Here is a 20898-nt window from a genome sequence, read left to right on the forward strand (position 1 = left end):
TGGACTTCAGGAGGATCAGATGGATCTAGTTCTGGTCTCTGCTGTGAGTTCATAAAAGGACGTTTGTGTGTTTTTATTTCTGTACAAAGTATCAATTTATAGAATTTAACAAGATCAAAACATAAAAAATCATTTAACAAAAAATCATATATAGATACAGTTTGTACACAGGAAAAGGTTAGTTAAGCATTAGTTAAGCATTAGTTAAGAGTTAGTTAAGCGTTAGTTAAGAGTTAGTTAAGAGTTAGTTAAGCATTAGTTAAGAGTTAGTTAAGAGTTAGTTAAGCGTTAGTTAATAGTTAGTTAAGCATTAGTTAAGAGTTAGTTAAGAGTTAGTTAAGCGTTAGTTAAGAGTTAGTTAAGAGTTAGTTAAGCGTTAGTTAAGAGTTAGTTAAGCGTTAGTTAAGAGTTAGTTAAGAGTTAGTTAATAGTTAGTTAAGCGTTAGTTAAGAGTTAGTTAAGCGTTAGTTAGTTAAGAGTTAGTTAAGAGTTTGTTAAGCGTTAGTTAAGAGTTAGTTAAGCATTAGTTAAGCATTAGTTAAGAGTCAGTTAAGAGTTAGTTAAGTGTTAGTTAAGAGTTAGTTAAGAGTTAGTTAAGAGTTAGTTAAGAGTTAGTTACGAGTCAGTTAAGAGTTAGTTAAGCATTAGTTAAGAGTTAGTTAAGAGTTAGTTAAGCGTTAGTTAAGAGTTAGTTAAGCGTTAGTTAGTTAAGAGTTCGTTAAGCGTTAGTTAAGAGTTAGTTAAGCGTTAGTTAAGAGTCAGTTAAGAGTTAGTTAAGCGTTAGTTAAGAGTTAGTTAAGAGTTAGGCAAAGGTTAGTTAATGGTTAGTTAAAGGTTATCTGGTGAATACTGATGAAAATAATAACTGGGTTCTCGTCCCTTTTCTGACCAAATGTTAAACTTTAGTCGAATAATAAATGTTTAAATGATCCTCGTGGTCAGCGATCAGATCCAGGACGGAGACTCTGAGAGACTCTTCAGAGGGATGACGGTGATGGACCAAGTCCTAGTCTTCTGCTGGGAGAACACCTGGTGGGCAGCCAGGTCCACCTCAGATGAGACTCACCTCAGAGTCCAGTGACATCAGGGGGATGTCACACTCTTTATGCTGAGCTGTGTGTGTAAGTGGAGCTCTGGTTCTTTATTAACAGATACAAAAATAACTTCAAACCGATTTAGTTCAAAGTTCTACCTTTGAACAGGAAGTGATGACGTCACTGGTTGTCTGAGCAAAGACTGTGTGTGCGTATGCGCGAGTGTGTACACGTGCATTGCGTGCGCGCATGTGTGAACTCCACTTTGCCAAACTCCAAGTGCCATGATGACCCATCTCCTCACAGATGCATGCCGGGAAGTGAAGTCTTTAAAGCCCCGGTTAAACCAGCTCTCCTAGCAGGGCACGAACTACATTTCCCAGCATGCCCCGCGCGTTTTCTTCCTTCCCTCCTTCCTTCCTGCAGCCTCGGCCCTTCTGCCGTGAAAAAGGAAGATGAGCACACGGAACCGAGTCTGAACCGAGTCTGACTTCCAGCGGAATGGAGGCTGAGCGGCTGCAGACGGACCGGAGGAGCCGGAGATCAGCAGCTGTTCCTCGGCCTTGAACCCGTCACGACCGCCGCTGGAGCCGCTGGAGTCCCGGAGGAGCGGCGGGAGGAGCCGCAGCCTGCCGGGCCGAGGCGGGCCGAGCCGAGCTAAGCCGAGCCGAGCTAAGCCGAGCCGAGCCGTCGACGATGCTCAGCTAGCTGCTGCAGCACTGAAGCCTCGACAGCACCGCACCCTGAAACCAGACCCGATCTCCCCCTGTCCCCCTTCAGGTGAGAGGCATGCTGCACACCTGTAAGGTTTACCTGGTCCCCTGAGACCGTGAGACTAGCTCTGGTCTAGTTCAGGGTCCTGCTGTCAGACGTGTCGGGTCCTGATCTGGTCTGATCCTAATCTGGGCTGGTTCTGATCTTGTCCTGGTCTGATCCTTATCTGTTTCTGGGTCCTGCTGTCAGACTGGACCAGGTGAACACTGAAACCAGGTTATGTGGTACCTGAACCGAACCTGAAGCCTCCATGTGGATCTGGTAGGAACCAGGTGTTGACTCATCAGTTCCTCCACCACAGACTCGGGTTCAGGTCTATGTCGGGCCCTGATCCAGTTCTGAGGAGAACAGGTATCAGACCAGGTGTTGAGACCAGAACCAGAACATATAAACTCTTAATAACATCAAACATTCGTGAGTTTTATAAATAAAAATGAATCGAAAGTCAGTAAACAAACATGAACTTCTAACCAAGTACTTTTACAAGTACTTTATTCTCTGCTAGTGTACTTCTACTTCATATCAGAGTGAAGATTATACTTTTTACGTTTATCTGCTTTACAGATTCAGATTATTAATCTAAACTAATAAATGATGTATTATTACTATATACTAATATATAATACTATATTATAATATATATTAAGAGTACTTTTACTTTTGGTACTTTAAGTATACTTTGATAGGTTTTGAATGTAGTACTTTTACTTTTTCTACACTGTAGTGTTAGTACTGTACGAGACCTGGTCCTGGACCTGCACAGTCCTGTTCGTCTTCACTCACATCATCAATACAAGAGATCAGTGCTCTGTGTGAAGCCTGGTCCAGGATCAGGGTTTAGGTCACTGCTGATGAATGACATCACTACGTACGGAGATCAGTGATTGGAGGAAAGTGGAAAAATATTGAAATGAGCCGACATGAACTAAATCAGATTAAACATAAGAACTTCAGCCAAGAGGTGATTGTTTCTGTGGTATTTAGTCTGTGATATACTCACTGAACTGTATGTCCTGGTCCTGATCCTGATCCTGGTCCCTGTTGTGTCCCTGCAGGCTGCAGCATGGAGCGCTCCGGCAGCGTCCAGCTGGACATCCCGGACTTCAGTAACTCCGTTCTGTCTCACCTGAACCAGCTGCGTGTTCAGGGCCGTCTGTGCGACATCGTGGTGAACGTGCAGGGTCAGAGCTTCCGGGCGCACAAGGTGGTCCTCGCCGCCAGCTCGCCGTACTTCCGGGACCACATGTCTCTGGGCCAGATGAGCACCGTGTCGCTGACGGTGATCCGCAACCCGTCGGTGTTCGAGCAGCTGCTGTCCTTCTGCTACACGGGACGCCTCTGCCTGCAGCTCGCCGACATCATCAGCTACCTGACGGCCGCCAGCTTCCTGCAGATGCAGCACATCATCGACCGCTGCACTCAGATCCTGGAGGGGATCCACCTGAAGATCAGCCTGGCGGACTTGGACGAGGACCCCCGGGAGGAGGAGGCGGCTCGGGGCTCCAGGAACAGCCGGACCCTGGAGGCCGTGGTGCGAGCCGGCGGTCATCACGCCGCCGGCCTGCGGCTGCTCGGCACGAAGGGAGGCGGCGAGGCGTGCGAGGCCATCAGCCCCGCCGAAGAGACCCTCAGCCCACTGCCAACCGTGGACCACAGCGGGCTGGAGGGGACCGGGCCCTCCGGCAGAACGGGCAAAGAACCGATCCTTCGCATCAACCGGGCCGGTCAGTGGTACGTGGAGACCAACAGCGAGCCAGAGCGGACCGGCAGTGGCGAGGAGGGCGGCGGGATGGACCGTGTGAGGATCAAGACGGAGAGGATGGAGGACTGGATCGGAGCAGGGGAGCACCAGGAGGACGGGGGGGCGGTGGAGGAGGGAACCACTATGATGATCGACACGTCGGGACGCAGCACGCTGGTCACGGCGCCGGGCGGACCGATAGGGAACCGCAGCGCACAACCGTCCTCCAGCTTCAGTGAGACGGACAGGTGAGTCACAGCCAGGAGAGCACAGCGACTTCCTGTCTGAACCGGAGACGCATGATGACGATGGTCATGTGTTCTCATGTGTTCTCATGTGTTCTCATGTGTTCTCATGTGTTCTTGTGTGTTCGTGTGTTTTCATGTGTTTTCATGTGTTTTCATGTGTCAGGTTCAGTCCCACTGGCAGTGTGGTCGTCCTGGCGGAGCGTCAGAGAGCGAAGAGCGAGTCACCGAGCAGAGCAGACGAGCTGCGACAGCCGAGCTCCCAGGTACTTTTATTTTATTTAACCTTTAACCAGGCGAGTCCCATTGAGATTAAAAATCTCTTTTTCAAGGGAGACCTGGCCAAGACAGGCAGCAACACAAGAACCACAGTTACAGACGGAAAACAGAACAAGACAAGTTAAAAGAAACTAAAAGTTAAGAGACAGTCACGTAACAGAGTTCATTTAAAAAACATTGACATTTTTGGGAACCTGCCTCTATTTCTTTCATTTTAGATTTAAAAGCAGTGAGTGGTATCAGTTCTTTGAGTTTTAAATCATTCTGCAACATATTCCAGGATGAGGGAGCAGAGTACACAAAAGCCCTTTTTCCCTTTTCTGTTCTGGCATTTGGGACAGTGAGCATGAAGAAGTCCTGAGAACGCAAGGAGTATTGTCCGACACTTTTCCGCATAATCAAGACACACAGGTAGCTTGGGAGCAGACCAAGGATTGCCTTATAAATGAAGGTGTACCAATGACGGAGCCTACGGGAGGCCAAAGCAGAGTATAACTCACAGTGGTGAGTCAGAGCTTTACAATTGGTAATGAAGCACAGTGAAGCATAGTAAGCTGTGTCCACCATACGAAGACCGTTAGCAGAGGCCTGCATATAAAGAAGATCATCATAGTCCAACACAGGTAAGAAAGTAGCAGCAACTAATCGCTTCTTTACATTAGTGGAGAAGCACAGCTTATTACGAAAATAAAAACCCAGTTTTAACCTTTAACCTTTTTCACCAGGTACTGCACACGTGGCTGAAAAGTGAGGGAGTCATCGATCAAAATACCCAGATATTTATAAGAGTCAACAACCTCTATTTCACTTCCTTCAAGAGTGACCACCGAAGGGATATTATGTGGCCTACTCCGAGAGTTTGAAAACAACATAAGTTTTGTTTTATCTGTATTTAAAACAAGTTTCAGTTGAAGAAGGGTATTTTGAACAACATTAAAAGCATTTTGCAAGAGATCAATTGCCTGCACAAAAGCTGACGCACAGCAATATATCACAGTGTCATCAGCATAAAAGTGAAGGTTAGCTACTACTACTAATACAGTACTACTACTACTACAACTAGTAGTAGTAGTACTACTACTACTACTACTGCTACTACTGCTACTACAGTGGTATTACTACTAATAGTACTGCTATATCTTATCTTCAGTAACCAGGTCATGATTTCTAGGAAGAGACGTTGTTGTTGAGCTAATGACCTCAACAGCACCGTCCGATGCGTAGCTCCAACATCTCCTACAGGTGTTCAAACACATGTAGGAACCTCCTTTAGGTTCTCTAAACAATGTTCAATAAACTACAACATGCAGTGTGTTAGAAAGCCTTCAGAATAGCTTTAGTTCTCCAAGTGCGTGGAACCTTGGATCCCTAAAATCCGCCTTATAGAACCTCCTCACTGGATCTCAATGACCACTAGATCCTCCTAGATACCCCTTGAACCTCCTCCGTGGTCAGTATAATCTTACAGGATCCCTAGAACCTTCTGAACCTCCTGATTAACCACATACATCTCAAATGACCCCCAGCAACTCCTAAAGGAACCCTAAGAATCTTCTTAACAGCCACTAGAACCTCTCAAAGCACCTCGTCAGTGATTTAAGCGTCATGTGATCCCGACTCACCGACTCATGATGGGTATAGCAGTGTAGTGCCCAGCATTTTGGAAGAGGTGAAGAAACGCGTCTAAACATGATGTTTATCATCTACATGGAGGTTCAGAGTGGTCAGGAACACAATGAGAAAAGAATACGCACTTTATTCTATGTCTTTTTTTATGGCAAGTGCATTTAAGTGCAGTGTGTCTCCGAGTGACGATGTGTAACACAAATACCTGTTGAAGTAGTTTAGATGCTGTTTGTCTGCCGAGTCGATATGTGATGAACGTATTGGACCATTCAGGTGTTACACAGCAAGTTGTATTTTACATTTTCAGTAAAACAATATAACCCGTGTATCGCGATGCGTATTGTGAGGTGCTTGCCAATAAACAGACCTAAACCTAAACCCAGCTCAGAGCTCTGTGTTGATCCAGGGATATAAACTCCAGTGTGATGCGGTCTGTTCTTTTTCTGGTCTTTCAGGGGGAGGAGCATGCAGCGTTCGATATGGGTGGCTATGAGGACTACCTGAGGGAGCAGGTAGGGGACCGCTGGTACCGCTACAACCCCCGGCTCACCTGCATCTACTGCTGCAAGTCCTTCAACCAGAAAGGCAGCCTGGACCGCCACATGCGGCTGCACATGGGCATCACGCCGTTCGTCTGCCGCATCTGCGGTAAGAAGTACACCCGCAAGGACCAGCTGGAGTACCACATCCGCAAGCACACCGGCAACAAGCCCTTCCACTGCCACGTCTGTGGCAAGAGCTTCCCCTTCCAGGCCATCCTCAACCAGCACTTCCGCAAGAACCACCCGGGCTGCACCCCCCAGGAGGCCCACAGTGCTTCCCCCGAGACCACCACCGCCTCCGTCACATCCAGGGGAGGGCCGAGCGACGAGGCCTCCCCCAGCCAGGAGGAGCCCGAGGGCGGAGGAGGCCAGTACAGCGAGGGTCCCCAGGGCTCGGTCTCCACCACGGGACCCGACTGACCCTGAGTGACGGACGGGGCCTGCTCGGATCCTTTTGCACCTGAAGCCAACGGGACGCTGAACCGCTGACATGGACCAGCGACGGAAAGGAGTCCGAACCGAAAGGATTTCTCCGCTTTAAACCGCATCTACCTTCACTAACCAAACCGAACAGATTTAAGCTACAATGAAGAAACGCCACACACTCCAACAACCTCACGCACCGCACGACCACGGTCCACGTGATCCACGTGGTCCTCGTGGACCACGTCTGCCTCTGTCTACTTTATGTTACAGATTTCTACTTTTATATCGTGTCACAGGTTCACGACAGTCTGTCTGCTGGAACTTTGCCAAACTACTCGGTGCCAGTTCAACAGTTCAAATCCTTCATATTTGCCTTGAGACAATCTGGAGCAGCAAGGTTAATAATAATAATAATAATAATAATAATAATCCTGCGCGCTCTTTAAAATGCCACGTCGGCATAGAAATATTATTTAAAAAACTACGACTGTTAGAGTTCAGTTCCAGTGTGATCAGAGCTTCTTTATCGATTAATCTACCGATCAGTTTATTGATCAGTGTATTGATCAGTTTATTGGTCAGTTTATTGATCAGTTTATTGATCAGTTTATTGGTCAGTTTATTGATCAGTTTATTGATCAGTTTATTGGTCAGTTTATTGATCAGTTTATTGATCAGTTTATTGATCAGTTCATTGATCAGTTCATTGATCAGTTCATTGATCAGTTTATTGACCAGTTTATTGACCAGTGTATTGGTCAGAAGATGAATTAAGAAGCTGAGGATCTTTTCTCATTTTGACTTCAAAATCACCTCAAATTTGTAATTGTGGTCAAAATAGTGACCGATTTGTGTTGCAGAACAAATTCATCGGATCACTTTTGTTTTTACTAAATATAAATCAAAATAAATTACAAAACGTTCTGACATACAAAGTAGAGCTGCTGTTAAAACACTCTGAAGACTACATGGAAAATAAATAATATATAATACAAAAGTTAGAAGCTGGAAAATAAGTTTGATTAAAATTGAACTGAACTGAAATCCTTTTAGCTCCTCCCAGAGCTTTATACTGTAGCACATGGCCTTCTCCAGCCAATCAGCTGCTCAGGTGTCACCAGAGGAAGCTCATGGGATGCAGCAGAAAGCTCCAGAACGAGTAGACGGAGGTATTTTATTCAGCGTCGTGCTGACTGAGCTCTGATCACACTGATCCAATCAATTCTTCAGATTGTTGATGACAGACTCACAGCAGGAAGCCTCAGATAAGCTACACAGTTACCTCTCACCACTACGCAATACAGCTGCTGCTCCACCGGGGGGCGCTCTGGTCCACACGGCGCTCCGTCTCCTCAAATAGTTTTTATAAACACACGTTTTATTGTTTTTTTTGTGTTTCTTGGACGCTTTTTTTTGTTTGTTTTTGCTCTGACAATGTTTGAGACGGATGACAGTGGCTTCAGGACCGGATCAGGACTGGATCAGTGCCGGATCAGGACCCGTTTCTGTTAATGATGCGTTAAATCTGCTGCACCAAAATAGAAACACACAAAAACTAACGATGACGCATAACTTTAAAATCAATCCGGGAGTATTAACAGAAGATCGGCAGCGAGCTGTGTCGTCTTCAAAATGGAGGCCAATTATACTAACATTAGCTTGCAAGCTAACAGATTGTTTTTTTTTACCTTAATTAATTATCATGCAGCGGTTCAAAGCTCAAACCACAGAGTTCCGTAGCATAAAGAGCTAACGTTCGTTACCTCGTCAGCCACCTGAAGCTAGCAGATGTAAATGAACATTAGCTTGCTAGCTTACTGGTTTTTGCTTACTCATTCATTCATTCATGCTAATAAGTAACAACTGTGAGCTAGTTAGCTAACCTTTACCAAACTGTCTTTCTCATCGTCATAACGATTGTGAGCTGATTAGTTAACGTAAATTAACTGTTTATCTATTTTTCTTCAGGCAGACACAGCTCAACTAGCATTAGCTCACATGCTAGTTGATTTCTCGCTGACTTATCATTTGTGATTAGTGGTTCAGAGCTTAAACCTCCTTCACTAAAACGTTTGTTTTAAGGCAGATGCACAAGAAGTTAACGCTAACGTGGAAGCTAACGGATGTTTTGCTTATTCATAGTCACTCACCGACACCACAGACCTCCATCGCTGTAAGAGCGAACCGTTAGCTATAACATTATAATGTTCCTGAAAGAAGTACACAGAAAAATCACTGTTAATCTTCAAGCTGTTATGATAGCATTAGCTTGCAAGCTAACTTTCGAACAACGATTGTATTCTACTGGCCCAGAACTACATTTAGTTAAAAGAGCTAATGTGTGTGAGCTAGTTAGTTAACGTTGAGCTCTACTATTTAACGTGTTTCTGATGGATATCAGTTTCATCTCTCTGTGTAGGTCCAGGTTGTGTTTAGCTTAGCTTAGCACAAAGACTGGTAGCAAGGGGAAACTACTAGCCTAGCTGTACGTTTGATATGTTAACTCTAGCTAATGCTAACAGGCAGTTAGCTTTTCACACATGCAGTAGAGGCGACGCGTCATGGCGACAGGCGGTCCTGATCGGGTCCTGATTGGGAGCTACCGGACCAGGAGCCGGACCCCGTCAGACCAGATGGATGTAGTAAACCACGGAGCTGGACTAGGACTAAACCCTCCAGGGGTCAAAGGTCGGACCGCGGCCATGTTGGTTCTCCAAAACAACGTCAGCACTTATCAGAGGACGAGGATCAAAAGCAGAACTTTATATAGAACCACATATTCAGAGACATATTTAAACTAGTATGAATACGAATGAGCTGGTAGCACATCGGCTGTTACTGTTGTTTTCTACACGGCCGGGAATCAGATGTTTTTTATGCAAATGAAGCCAGCGGCTCCGTGTTCTCTTCAGGCCAAACAGGAAGTATCAGGTACACAGTTTACCTTTGTCTACGTAGCACGATGCTAACGGCTAACCTCAGAGCGAGCTACGCAGAAGCTCACCTGTAAATAAAGGCTGACACACACACAGACAAATACACACACACACAGATACACACAACCAGGGCTGGGCAACGTGGAGTAAATCCTCAGTTGTCATGACAACCTCAAAGTACCACGGCAACAGAGAGTACTGCTTTCTGATTGGCTGACGGCCGACTTAACTCAGTTAAATCAGTTTGTTTACGGCTCGTCAGGAATATTTTACAAAAATAAATCTAGAATATATAAATATTAATTTACCTTCTTTACATTAGAAAATCTTACAAAACATGAAATCAAAGTTTATGTAGAAAATATAGTGGGAGGAGTCTTTACACCTGCAACCACACCCATCAGTGATGTCACAGCGTACAGGGGTACACCTGTACATCACTGCAGCCAGGTGACGACTTTAACTTCAGATACATTATTATTATTTATTTTGGCTGCTGATCAGATGAATAAATTAACTTCTTTATTTTATTCTGTTACAGACGATTCAAACTGGATTCATAGAGTTTAGACTCGTTTTAAACAACAATAGAAACCAGATCTATTTTAATTTCTTTAAACCTAAACTGATGAAGACCACGATGCTCAGCTCTGGAACCAGAACCACATCAAACCATGAAACACAAACTCAGAATTATGAAACAAACTACAAGTTTCATTTTTATCTGTTTCTTCATAAACCAGATTGAACTGGTCCAGACCGCCTCGTCCTCAGAACTGTTTACATCACATCAGTCCAGTTCAGTCTAGTCTGGTTCAGTCCGGTCTATCTGGGGGAATCTATAAAGGAGAAGTGGGATCAGAGTTCAGGTCCGATGGACCTCCATGTTATTTTAAAGTGGATCAGGATCAGAACAGATTTACTGTGAAGTCACTTTTTCTTTTATTCCGTTCAGTAAAAATCAAACGCATAAATGTGACATTTGTTCTGGTTCTGATATAAAGGATCCAACTTCTCCTCGATGTTTCTTCAGATTCAAACTGTGAAAACAGCTCAACCTCATCTTCATCACTCTGGTCCTCATGGAGTCACAACCAGGTCTCATGTTTTATAGTTTTATTATATCCAGTAAACATGTTTAATTAAGAATCAAATCATTTATATACTTAATGAGATTACTCTTTACTGTTGATTCCTCACATATACGGTAATATATCAAAGAAGAAGGTTCTGGGTTTATGTTGCATGTCTCTGTTTGAGGGTTTAAATGTGAAGCAGCTTCTGTCACCACGACCACTCGACCACTCACAGGAAATAAAGCACTTTACGTGTCCACTCGCCTCCTTCTTTACCCACAATGCAGCGGGCTATGAATAAACATGTTACCATTATTATTACCATATTATGTGCTTAATATATTCATAAAGATGTGAAGCTCCTCTTCCTGTTTCTACCAACACACCTGTCAGAATAAACTTGTACGCTAGTCAGCGGATATAATGAGAATAATGTTTGAATTACATTTAAGAGATTATTTAGCAAGTCACGTCCGCTAAGAGAATACTTAGAGAGCAGGAGGGAGCTCTAGAGCAGTGGTTCTCAGCTGGTCTGGCTGCGGGACCCACCATCACCCCTTAATGACAAGCCGCGACCCACGACCCAAATTATATATATATATATATATAATTTGGGTATATCTATATTCAAGAAGTCTAGTAGTAGTAACGTATCTGTTTAGTAAACAACTGCCAAATCAAATAAAGAAAGTACACATCAATTATATTTTAACAAATATTATTCAAATTTTTCAAATTTAACTGGATGGATTATAAATAATGCATAGAAATACATGAATAAATGTTCTTCTCATTTCAAGTAAAATAACGGCTGGATTAAAAAAAAAATTTCGTAACGAAATTCATTTTAGAAAAATTATTTTCACTGAATTGCAGTTCATTCAGGATGAAGTGAAAAGGCCACAATATTATATTTTTCTCATCTTCTAAAAAGAGAATTTAGTGTTGGAAGAATTCACCTCTATGTCTCTGGTCTCTCTGGCCAATTTTCTCTTTTGGAAATTGTCCTATGATTTGACTTTCACACATCAACAGCCCTGCTCTGCTGTCTCTCTCCTCGTCTCTCCCCGTGTGTCACGGTGTGTGTATGTCTCACTGAGTCAGGAAACTTGTCAGAATACTCATATTTGATTGGATGAGCTGCATCACGTGATGTGATTCACAACGCATTGGTTGGTGTTTTTCCTGCACCGCTGAACAAGTGCCGTAAATGCTGGAATAATTCCGCTGCATAAAAAATGCCCTTCTAACTTCTGCCCAGCTAACTAGCCCCTTCTAGAGACCAGCTAACTAGCCCCTTCTGTAGACTAGCTAACTAGCCCCTTCTAGAGACTAGCTAACTAGCCCCTTCTGTAGACCAGCTAACTAGCCCCTTCTGTAGACTAGCTAACTAGCCCCTTCTAGAGACTAGCTAACTAGCCCCTTCTGTAGACCAGCTAACTAGCCCCTTCTAGAGACCAGCTAACTAGCCCCTTCTGTAGACTAGCTAACTAGCCCCTTCTAGAGACTAGCTAACTAGCCCCTTCTGTAGACCAGCTAACTAGCCCCTTCTAGAGACCAGCTAACTAGCCCCTTCTAGAGACCAGCTAACTAGCCCCTTCTGGAGACCAGCAAACTAGCTCCTTCTGTAGACTAGCTAACTAGCCCCTTCTAGAGACTAGCTAACTAGCCCCTTCTGTAGACCAGCTAGCCTGTTCCAGATGCTAACTAGCCCCATCTGAAGACTAGCTAACTAGTCCCATCTGAAGACTAGCAGCTGTCCTCTCCAGTGAAGTATTCTTCCAGCGGCTTAGTGGTCGGCTGGTCTCTTTTAGGTCCGAGACCAAAGAAACTCTTAGTCGGCTAACAATCAGTTGATTCTATGGACAGATTCTCCCAAAAAAAACAACACTTTAACTTTTGTGCACGTCATAAGATTTTAATATATGAAGTCATTCAGCATTAAAAAGGATAAAAAGACTTCTAAATGGTTTCTAAAGGAGCTCCAGGAGAGTTAGTGTGTTAGAGTTAGTATTAAGATAAATCCAACTTTAACTAAGGTGTTCAGAGAATGATTCTATTATATATATATGTATATATATATATGTATATGTATATATATATATATATATATATATATGTATATATATATATATATATATATATATATATATATATATATGTATATATATGTATATATATATATACCTTAGCTACATTCTCAGCTGATGCGTTTCATTCAGACTCTTGAACACACGTCTTCATTCAGAGCTTTAACGAGGAAGGAAGATAGACGAGACTTTTGATTCTCTACTCTTTACATCTTTACGCTCTAAAAAATCTTGATTTGTGTAATTGAAACGGCATCAGAACAAGACATTATCCCTCTGAGACCAGGTCCCATGGTGGACTTCTTCTCTACATGATTAATACGCTCTCTGCTGGTTTGATGGTGGGAATCAAACGTTTACTGAACGATTGTTTTTTTACGTGGTCTCGTCTCGGTGTTGCTGCTGGATCGGGTCTCACTGGTCGCAGGGGTCGGCCACTCTGGCGGTGAACAGCAGGGCATTGATGGTGGACTCTCTGATGAGCAGCAGGAATGGCCGGTCGGCCTGAAACACCTCCCGGTTTAAGTTGAGGGAGCGGCCAACGGCCACGACGGCGGTTGCTGCTGCCGCCTCGCTGCCCTCCTCGTTCACCTGGAGACCACAAAGCACATTGTTCAGGGTCCTGTGGACCAGACCGGTCTCAGGTCCTGACTCTGGGTCAGGGTGTCAGGTCTGACCCTGGGTCAGGGTCTCAGGTCTGTTACCCTGGGTCAGGGTCTCAGGTCTGAACCACCTGTGCATCAGTGACTGACCTCCAGGAAGGCTTTATGGAAGGCGTCTGAGATGTGGAGACCTTCACTTCCGTCCTCTAGCATCCCTGAAACAAACAAACAAACAAACAATGATAAATAGAAACATTCAACACAAACAGAAATACACATAAAAGCTCAGATCAAGAAAACAAAGATGAACGAATAATAATAAACTTTTATATCAGAAAAATGTAAATGTGAAGGTTTTGAGCAAAAAAAAAAAAACAGGATTCAACCAGCAACCTGAACGCCCCATGCTCATTTCAGTTCCTGAACACCCCACGCTGTCCTTTGAGTACCTGAACGCCCCACTCTGTTCTTTGAGTACCTGAACGCCCCACGCTCCTTCTAGAACCTGAACGCCCCATGCTCTCCTTCTAGAACCTGAAGGCCCCACTCTGTCCTTCTAGAACCTGAACGCCCCACTCTGTCCTTTGAGACTGAATCGTGAAGGTCTTCTATTAGAGCCTCTAGCTGGCAGGTGTTGATTGTTAAAATATTGTTATGTTAAGTTATTAATATGTTATGAAATATTGATGATGAACGTGGAACCCGTCGAGGAACTTCCCAAACACTAATGGATGATGAAGATCACCTGGCAGACTGGCCCTCTCAGAGCTGAACAGGTCCGTCAGTCCCATGTCCTGCAGCTTCTCCTTCAAACTAAAGCTGTCCTCTAGCCTGAAGCGAGGCACGTGGACCGCCACCGAGGTCTCCGTCATCTCATCCAACCAGGACGTCAGTTTGTTCAGGTCCAGACTCTCCTCCACCTGCACACACAACGCCACACATTTAAACACAAAACACTAATACACACCATCATCATCATCATTATCATCTCATTTTTAGATAACTGACAGTCACCACGATGCTGTTTGTTCATGTTAAGTCATAATCTGGTTCTTTGATAGAAAAATGTAAAAAGATAAACCTGTTAACTAATAAACCTGTTAACTAACATAACTAATAAACCTGTTAACTAATAAAGCTATTAACCAATAGACCTGTTAACTAATATAACTGTTAAGTAATAAACCCGTTAACTAATATAACCAATAAACCTGTTAACGAATAAACCTGTTAACAAATATAACTGTTAACCAATAGACCTGTTCACTTATAAACCTGTTGACTAATATGACTAATAGACCTGTTCACTAATATGACTAATAGACCTGTTCACTAATATGACTAATAGACATGTTCACTAATATGACTAATAGACATGTTCACTAATATGACTAATAGACATGTTCACTAATGTAACTAATGCACCTGTTGACTAATAGACCTGTTCACTAATCGTTTAATGAATATACCTGAAACACCTGTTAACTAATATAACTAATAAACCTGTTAACTAATAACCATTTAATGAATAGACCTAATAAACCTGTTAACTAATATAACTAATAAACCTTTTAACTAATAACCATTTAATGAATAGACCTAATACACCTGTTAACTAATAAACCTGTTAACTAATATAAATAATAGACCTGTTAACTAATAACCATTTAATGAATATACCTAATACACCTGTTAACTAATATAACTAATAACCGTTTAATGAATATACCTGTTAACTAATAAACCTGTTGACTAATACAACTAATATACCTGTTGACTAATACAACTAATATACCTGTTGACTAATACAACTAATAGACCTGTTGACTAATACAACTAATAAACCTGTTGACTAATATAACTAATAAACCTGTTAACTAATATAACTAATAAACCTGTTGACTAATATAACTAATACACCTGTTAACTAATATAACTAATACACCTGTTAACTAATAAACCTGTTGACTAATATAACTAATAAACCTGTTAACTAATATAACTAATAAACCTGTTGACTAATATAACTAATAAACCTGTTGACTAATATAAATAATAAACATGTTAACTAATATAAATAATAAACCTGTTGACTAATATAACTAATAAACCTGTTAACTAATATAACTAATACACCTGTTAACTAATATAACTAATACACCTGTTGACTAATATAACTAATACACCTGTTAACTAATAAACCTGTTGACTAATATAACTAATAGACCTGTTGACTAATACAACTAATAAACCTGTTGACTAATATAACTAATAAACCTGTTAACTAATATAAATAATAAACCTGTTGACTAATATAAATAATAAACCTGTTAACTAATATAAATAATAAACCTGTTGACTAATATAACTAATAAACCTGTTAACTAATATAACTAATAAACCTGTTGACTAATATAACTAATAAACCTGTTGACTAATATAAATAATAAACATGTTAACTAATATAAATAATAAACCTGTTGACTAATATAACTAATAAACCTGTTAACTAATATAACTAATACACCTGTTAACTAATATAACTAATACACCTGTTAACTAATATAACTAATACACCTGTTAACTAATATAACTAATACACCTGTTAACTAATACACCTGTTGACTAATATAAATAATAAACCTGTTGACTAATATAAATAATAAACCTGTTAACTAATAAACCTGTTGACTATTATAACTAGTAAACCTGTTGAATAATATAACTAATAAACCTGTTGACTAATAAACCTGTTGACTAATATAAATAATAAACCTGTTGACTAATATAAATAATAAAACTGTTAACTAATAAACCTGTTGACTAATATAACTAGTAAACCTGTTGAATAATATAAATAATAAACCTGTTGACTAATATAAATAATAAACCTGTTAACTAATATGAATAATAAACCTGTTAACTAATAACCGTTTAATGAATATAACTAATACACCTGTTAACTAATAAACCTGTTGACTAATATAACTAATAAACCTGTTAACTAATAAACCTGTTAACTAATATAACTAATAAACCTGTTGACTAATATAACTAATACACCTGTTAACTAATATAAATAATAAACCTGTTAACTAATAACCGTTTAATGAATATAACTAATACACCTGTTAACTAATATAACTAATAAACCTGTTAACTAATTGAACTAATATAACTGTTAACACTGCGTGACGTTGCCTCTTGTGTCCGGCGTGTGTCGTATCAGAAGCATTGATGAAATGAAGGCAAACCAGATGAGGACCTGAGGACCTGAGGAGGACCTGAGGACCAGAGGAGGACCGATCAGAGTTACCTCACTCAGTTCTTACCTTACTCAGTGTGGTGTCTTTGCTCGGCAGGATGATCACCATGGTGATGTCGTCTCCGCGGTACGGCATCTCCAGCAGCTGCACCTGGTCATTGGGATAGTACCGGTACCTGAACCTGGTCTCCTGGTACATCATGTTGACCGAGCAGGTCCGACTCCCGCTGACGTGGAAGTCTGACACATACGCGTTGTATTTGTTGAACTTGTTCTTCCACTGACCCTGAGAGAGGAGAGTGTTGGTCAGAGACACTGAATAATAATCATTTCATTATTTCACAAACTACAGGACGACTGCAGCTCCTGAACTCTGTGATTAAGTTGTGGTAGTCTGTGTTACCGGCGTAACCAGTGTTCCTTTTTCAGTGTTAAGTCACCGGCGTTGTGCTACCGGCGTTGCGCTACCGGGGCTGCGCTACTGGGGCCTATTTGGTAGTATTTCAAATTTAAACCCAATGCTAACAGGGAACTTGGTAACATGAATGATGCAATCTGAGAACATTTAGGATGAAGCCGTGTGGCGGATGGAACAAAAGCATCGACACCAAAGTTAAAGATCAAAGTAAGAGCTCTACAGATTTAATCTGGAACACAAGTGTCACAAGTTTATTAACCAGTGGGAAAATGTTCTCACGGTGGCGTCCCTCATGCAGACCATGTCCTGCTTCATATTTCTGAATATAAACAAAGTGAGTATCTTTCTTTTCAAACATTGAATTGGGGACCAGCAGGGACCTGAAACACCAGAACCAGGCTCCATAGCTTCAGGTGTGAATGAGGTACCAACTCAGGTACCTTGAAGTAGATTGTGTTGACGAGGACCAGGATGGTGGTGGAGTCCAGTGCTCCCACTGGCAGCGTGTCCTGGATCAGGTTCTCCGTCTTGTTGGAGATCCAGTTGTTGATAGTGACCCGGGCCTTCTCCGGGTTCTCCTGCAGCACAGAACCGGGGTTATAAGTATAACCTCTGTCAGATACCTGAGTCTTTAAGGTCTGAACCCTGAGTGGTTCAGGTTATAGGGAGGTGAAGCGGACTCGTTTTGGACCCCAACGTTACCTTGAAGTTGAGAGGCATCAGCTTGGCCCCGTACACTGTCTCACTGATGTTCTGGTATGTCTCGTTGAAGACCAGAGACTTGTCTCCGAACAGCCGGTTAGCGGAGATCAGCTCCGTGGTCTCGTCCTTCTTTCTGTACAGACGACAGTTGAGTTTGGCGAAGAAGAAGTGGACCTGATCCGAGGTCTTCTCTTTGATGGAGTCAAACTTAAACACCTGAAGACAGAAACACAGACAGGTTTTTAATCTGCTGCAGGGAGACAACGACTGTAGCTTTCTCTGTGAGCCTAATAAAGACCTCCATGATCTGCTGTAGCGTCTGGTTGCAGGCTCCCAGCTTGGTCATGGCGAAGGCGGTGGAGATGCTGATGGGGGACATGAAGATGTTGGCCTCGGGGGCCTTGCTGAGGGCCAGCTGTTTGTACAGCGACAGAGCGAAGCGGCTGTTGGCCTTGGACAGCTCCCAGACTCGGGGATTGGTGGACTCGGGGACCGGATCGGGCTCCAGGGTTGGGCCCTCACCGGCCTCTGCCTCAGGGTGGGCCTCTGGGTCAGGGCTGCGGTAGATGCAGCGCGGCTCCAGAGGAAGGTCTCTGGGTTTGGCGCTGCAGATGTCCAGATGGAAGGCGAAGGAGACGAGGGGCAGGAACGCCAGAACCAACAGCCAATCAGCAGCCCTCATTCTGCACAGAGAGCCAATCAGAGGAGAGCTTAGATCACAGTTCTATTAAAGAGCATTTCCTTTTATTTATTGTTTCTATTTCATTTGCTGCCTCGTGTGAAGCGCTTTGTAGAAGATTTATTATTATTATTAGTTTTTCTGACATAAGAAGGTCGACAATGAATACCAGAAGTGTAAAAAGTTTAAATGTGTTGTTTTTTAAGAGCGAACTGAGAACAAGAAACACAAATAAAAAGAGTCGTGAACAACTTCAGAAGATAAAGATTTAAAACCAGACACTCACACCAGACAAAATAAAAAATAACAGTTTAGTTTTAGACAAATATTACGAGATCATTGATTATTTTCTCATGATTCAGAAAAAAGTTTCTTCAGTTTGATTTCAACATCAACAGATTCAACAACACTTACCCTTTTAGCTTCAAAGCTTTCAGTTTAATTTAACATTAATAATCATTAACAGACTGAAATGTCATGAAAAATGTTTTTTGTATTCTGATTTTGTTCTAAATCTTTGAGAGAAATTATACTCAGATTTGAAAAATATTGTTCTTTTATAGTAAACATGAGAAAAGAGAAAACGGGGAATCAAACTCATTCGACCAGGAGATCAATAACTTCTCTGTCTCAGGATTAAAGACGATGAACGAGGATCCATCAGGAAGATTAGTTGTTAAACTCTTACCTGAACGGTCCAGGTAACGGTCCAGACGGTCGAGTCTGTGAGACGGTGAGATGTGTGAGGTTTGAACTGAACTCAGGTCAGTGTCCTGCAGAGCGCTCAAACATCACAGCAACCTTTGAGACATCGATCGTCTGTTGGTCAACATGTGGACACAAAGATCACCGATCAATAACTGTGATGCTGCAGGACGTAAACACGCAACAAGCTTTAGGACGATGAGTTAATCTAGATCATTCATGATAATGTTTAGATCTTTGTGTCTGTGTGTGTAGTCAAGATACACGTCCCATTAAAACCACAATGTTTGATCCCATTACAGCATAAAATCAATGATTCTACTATATCAGACTTTAAATCTAGAGCTTCTAAACTGTACTTTATACTATTTTCCACTAGATTGATCCATTTAGTGGATAATACATGTTATTCTCCTGGTGTCCACTAGAGGCATCGCTGCTGTATTATAGAGATAATGCGTGTTATTCTCCCGGTGTCCACTCGAGGCACCGCTGCTGTATTATAGAGATAATGCGTGTTATTCTCCCGGTGTCCACTAGAGGCACCACTGCTGTATTATAGAGATAGTGCGTGTTATTCTCCCGGTGTCCACTAGAGGCATCACTGCTGTATTATAGAGATAATGCGTGTTATTCTCCCGGTGTCCACTAGAGGCATCACTGCTGTATTATAGAGATAATGCGTGTTATTCTCCCGGTGTCCACTAGAGGCATCACTGCTGTATTATAGAGATAATGCGTGTTATTCTCCCGGTGTCCACTAGAGGCATCACTGCTGTATTATAGAGATAATGCGTGTTATTCTCCCGGTGTCCACTAGAGGCATCACTGCTGTATTATAGAGATAATGCGTGTTATTCTCCCGGTGTCCACTAGAGGCATCACTGCTGTATTATAGAGATAATACGTGTTATTCTCCCGGTGTCCACTAGAGGCATCACTGCTGTATTATAGAGATAATACGTGTTATTCTCCCGGTGTCCACTAGAGGCATCACTGCTGTATTATAGAGATAATACGTGTTATTCTCCCGGTGTCCACTAGAGGCATCACTGCTGTATTATAGAGATAATACGTGTTATTCTCCCGGTGTCCACTAGAGGCATCACTGCTGTATTATAGAGATAATACGTGTTATTCTCCCGGTGTCCACTAGAGGCATCACTGCTGTATTATAGAGATAATACGTGTTATTCTCCCGGTGTCCACTAGAGGCATCACTGCTGTATTATTGAGATAATACGTGTTATTCTCCCGATGTCCACTAGAGGCATCACTGCTGTATTATAGAGATAATACGTGTTATTCTCCCGATGTCCACTAGAGGCATCACTGCTGTATTATAGAGATAGTACGTGTTATTCTCCTGGTGTCCACTAGAGGCATCACTACTGTATTATAGAGATAGTACATGTTATTCTCCTGGTGTCCACTAGAGGCATCACTGCTGTATTATTGAGATAATACGTGTTATTCTCCCGATGTCCACTAGAGGCATCACTGCTGTATTATAGAGATAATACGTGTTATTCTCCCGATGTCCACTAGAGGCATCACTGCTGTATTATAGAGATAGTACGTGTTATTCTCCTGGTGTCCACTAGAGGCATCACTGCTGTATTATAGAGATAGTACATGTTATTCTCCTGGTGTCCACTAGAGGCATCACTGCTGTATTATAGAGATAATACGTGTTATTCTCCCGGTGTCCACTAGAGGCATCACTGCTGTATTATAGAGATAATACGTGTTATTCTC

The 20898-nt window shown here is 42.3% G+C and overlaps 2 protein-coding genes across 3 annotated transcripts; one reads left to right on the forward strand and one right to left on the reverse strand.

Moving 5' to 3' along the window:
* Positions 1–1431: 1431 nt before the first annotated feature.
* Positions 1432–10936, forward strand: zbtb37 (zinc finger and BTB domain containing 37). Of its 2 annotated transcripts, XM_076079095.1 has the most exons (5): positions 1432–1814; positions 1998–2159; positions 2864–3797; positions 3961–4060; positions 6155–10936. In XM_076079095.1, exons 2-5 carry the CDS (start codon positions 2126–2128, stop codon positions 6659–6661), a joined length of 1575 nt encoding a protein of 524 aa, XP_075935210.1. In that variant the 5' UTR covers positions 1432–1814; positions 1998–2125; the 3' UTR covers positions 6662–10936. The 2 variants fall into 2 exon arrangements, with proteins under 2 accessions (XP_075935210.1, XP_075935211.1); XM_076079096.1 differs by lacking the exon at positions 1998–2159 and having other exon boundaries at positions 1433–1814.
* A 2077-nt stretch (positions 10937–13013) lies between these two features.
* On the reverse strand, positions 13014–19404 carry serpinc1 (serpin peptidase inhibitor, clade C (antithrombin), member 1). The gene is made up of 8 exons (XM_076079091.1): positions 19124–19404; positions 18055–18439; positions 17757–17972; positions 17495–17632; positions 16704–16922; positions 14117–14291; positions 13522–13586; positions 13014–13360 (listed from the first exon to the last, which is right to left on the reverse strand). Exons 2-8 carry the CDS (start codon positions 18436–18438, stop codon positions 13184–13186), a joined length of 1374 nt encoding a protein of 457 aa, XP_075935206.1. The 5' UTR covers position 18439; positions 19124–19404; the 3' UTR covers positions 13014–13183.
* Between the last annotated feature and the right edge of the window lie 1494 nt (positions 19405–20898).

Source organism: Anarhichas minor, unplaced genomic scaffold (genome assembly GCF_050575085.1).
Source record: "Anarhichas minor isolate MPS153535 unplaced genomic scaffold, ASM5057508v1 ptg000070l, whole genome shotgun sequence".
Lineage (NCBI taxonomy): Eukaryota > Metazoa > Chordata > Actinopteri > Perciformes > Anarhichadidae > Anarhichas > Anarhichas minor.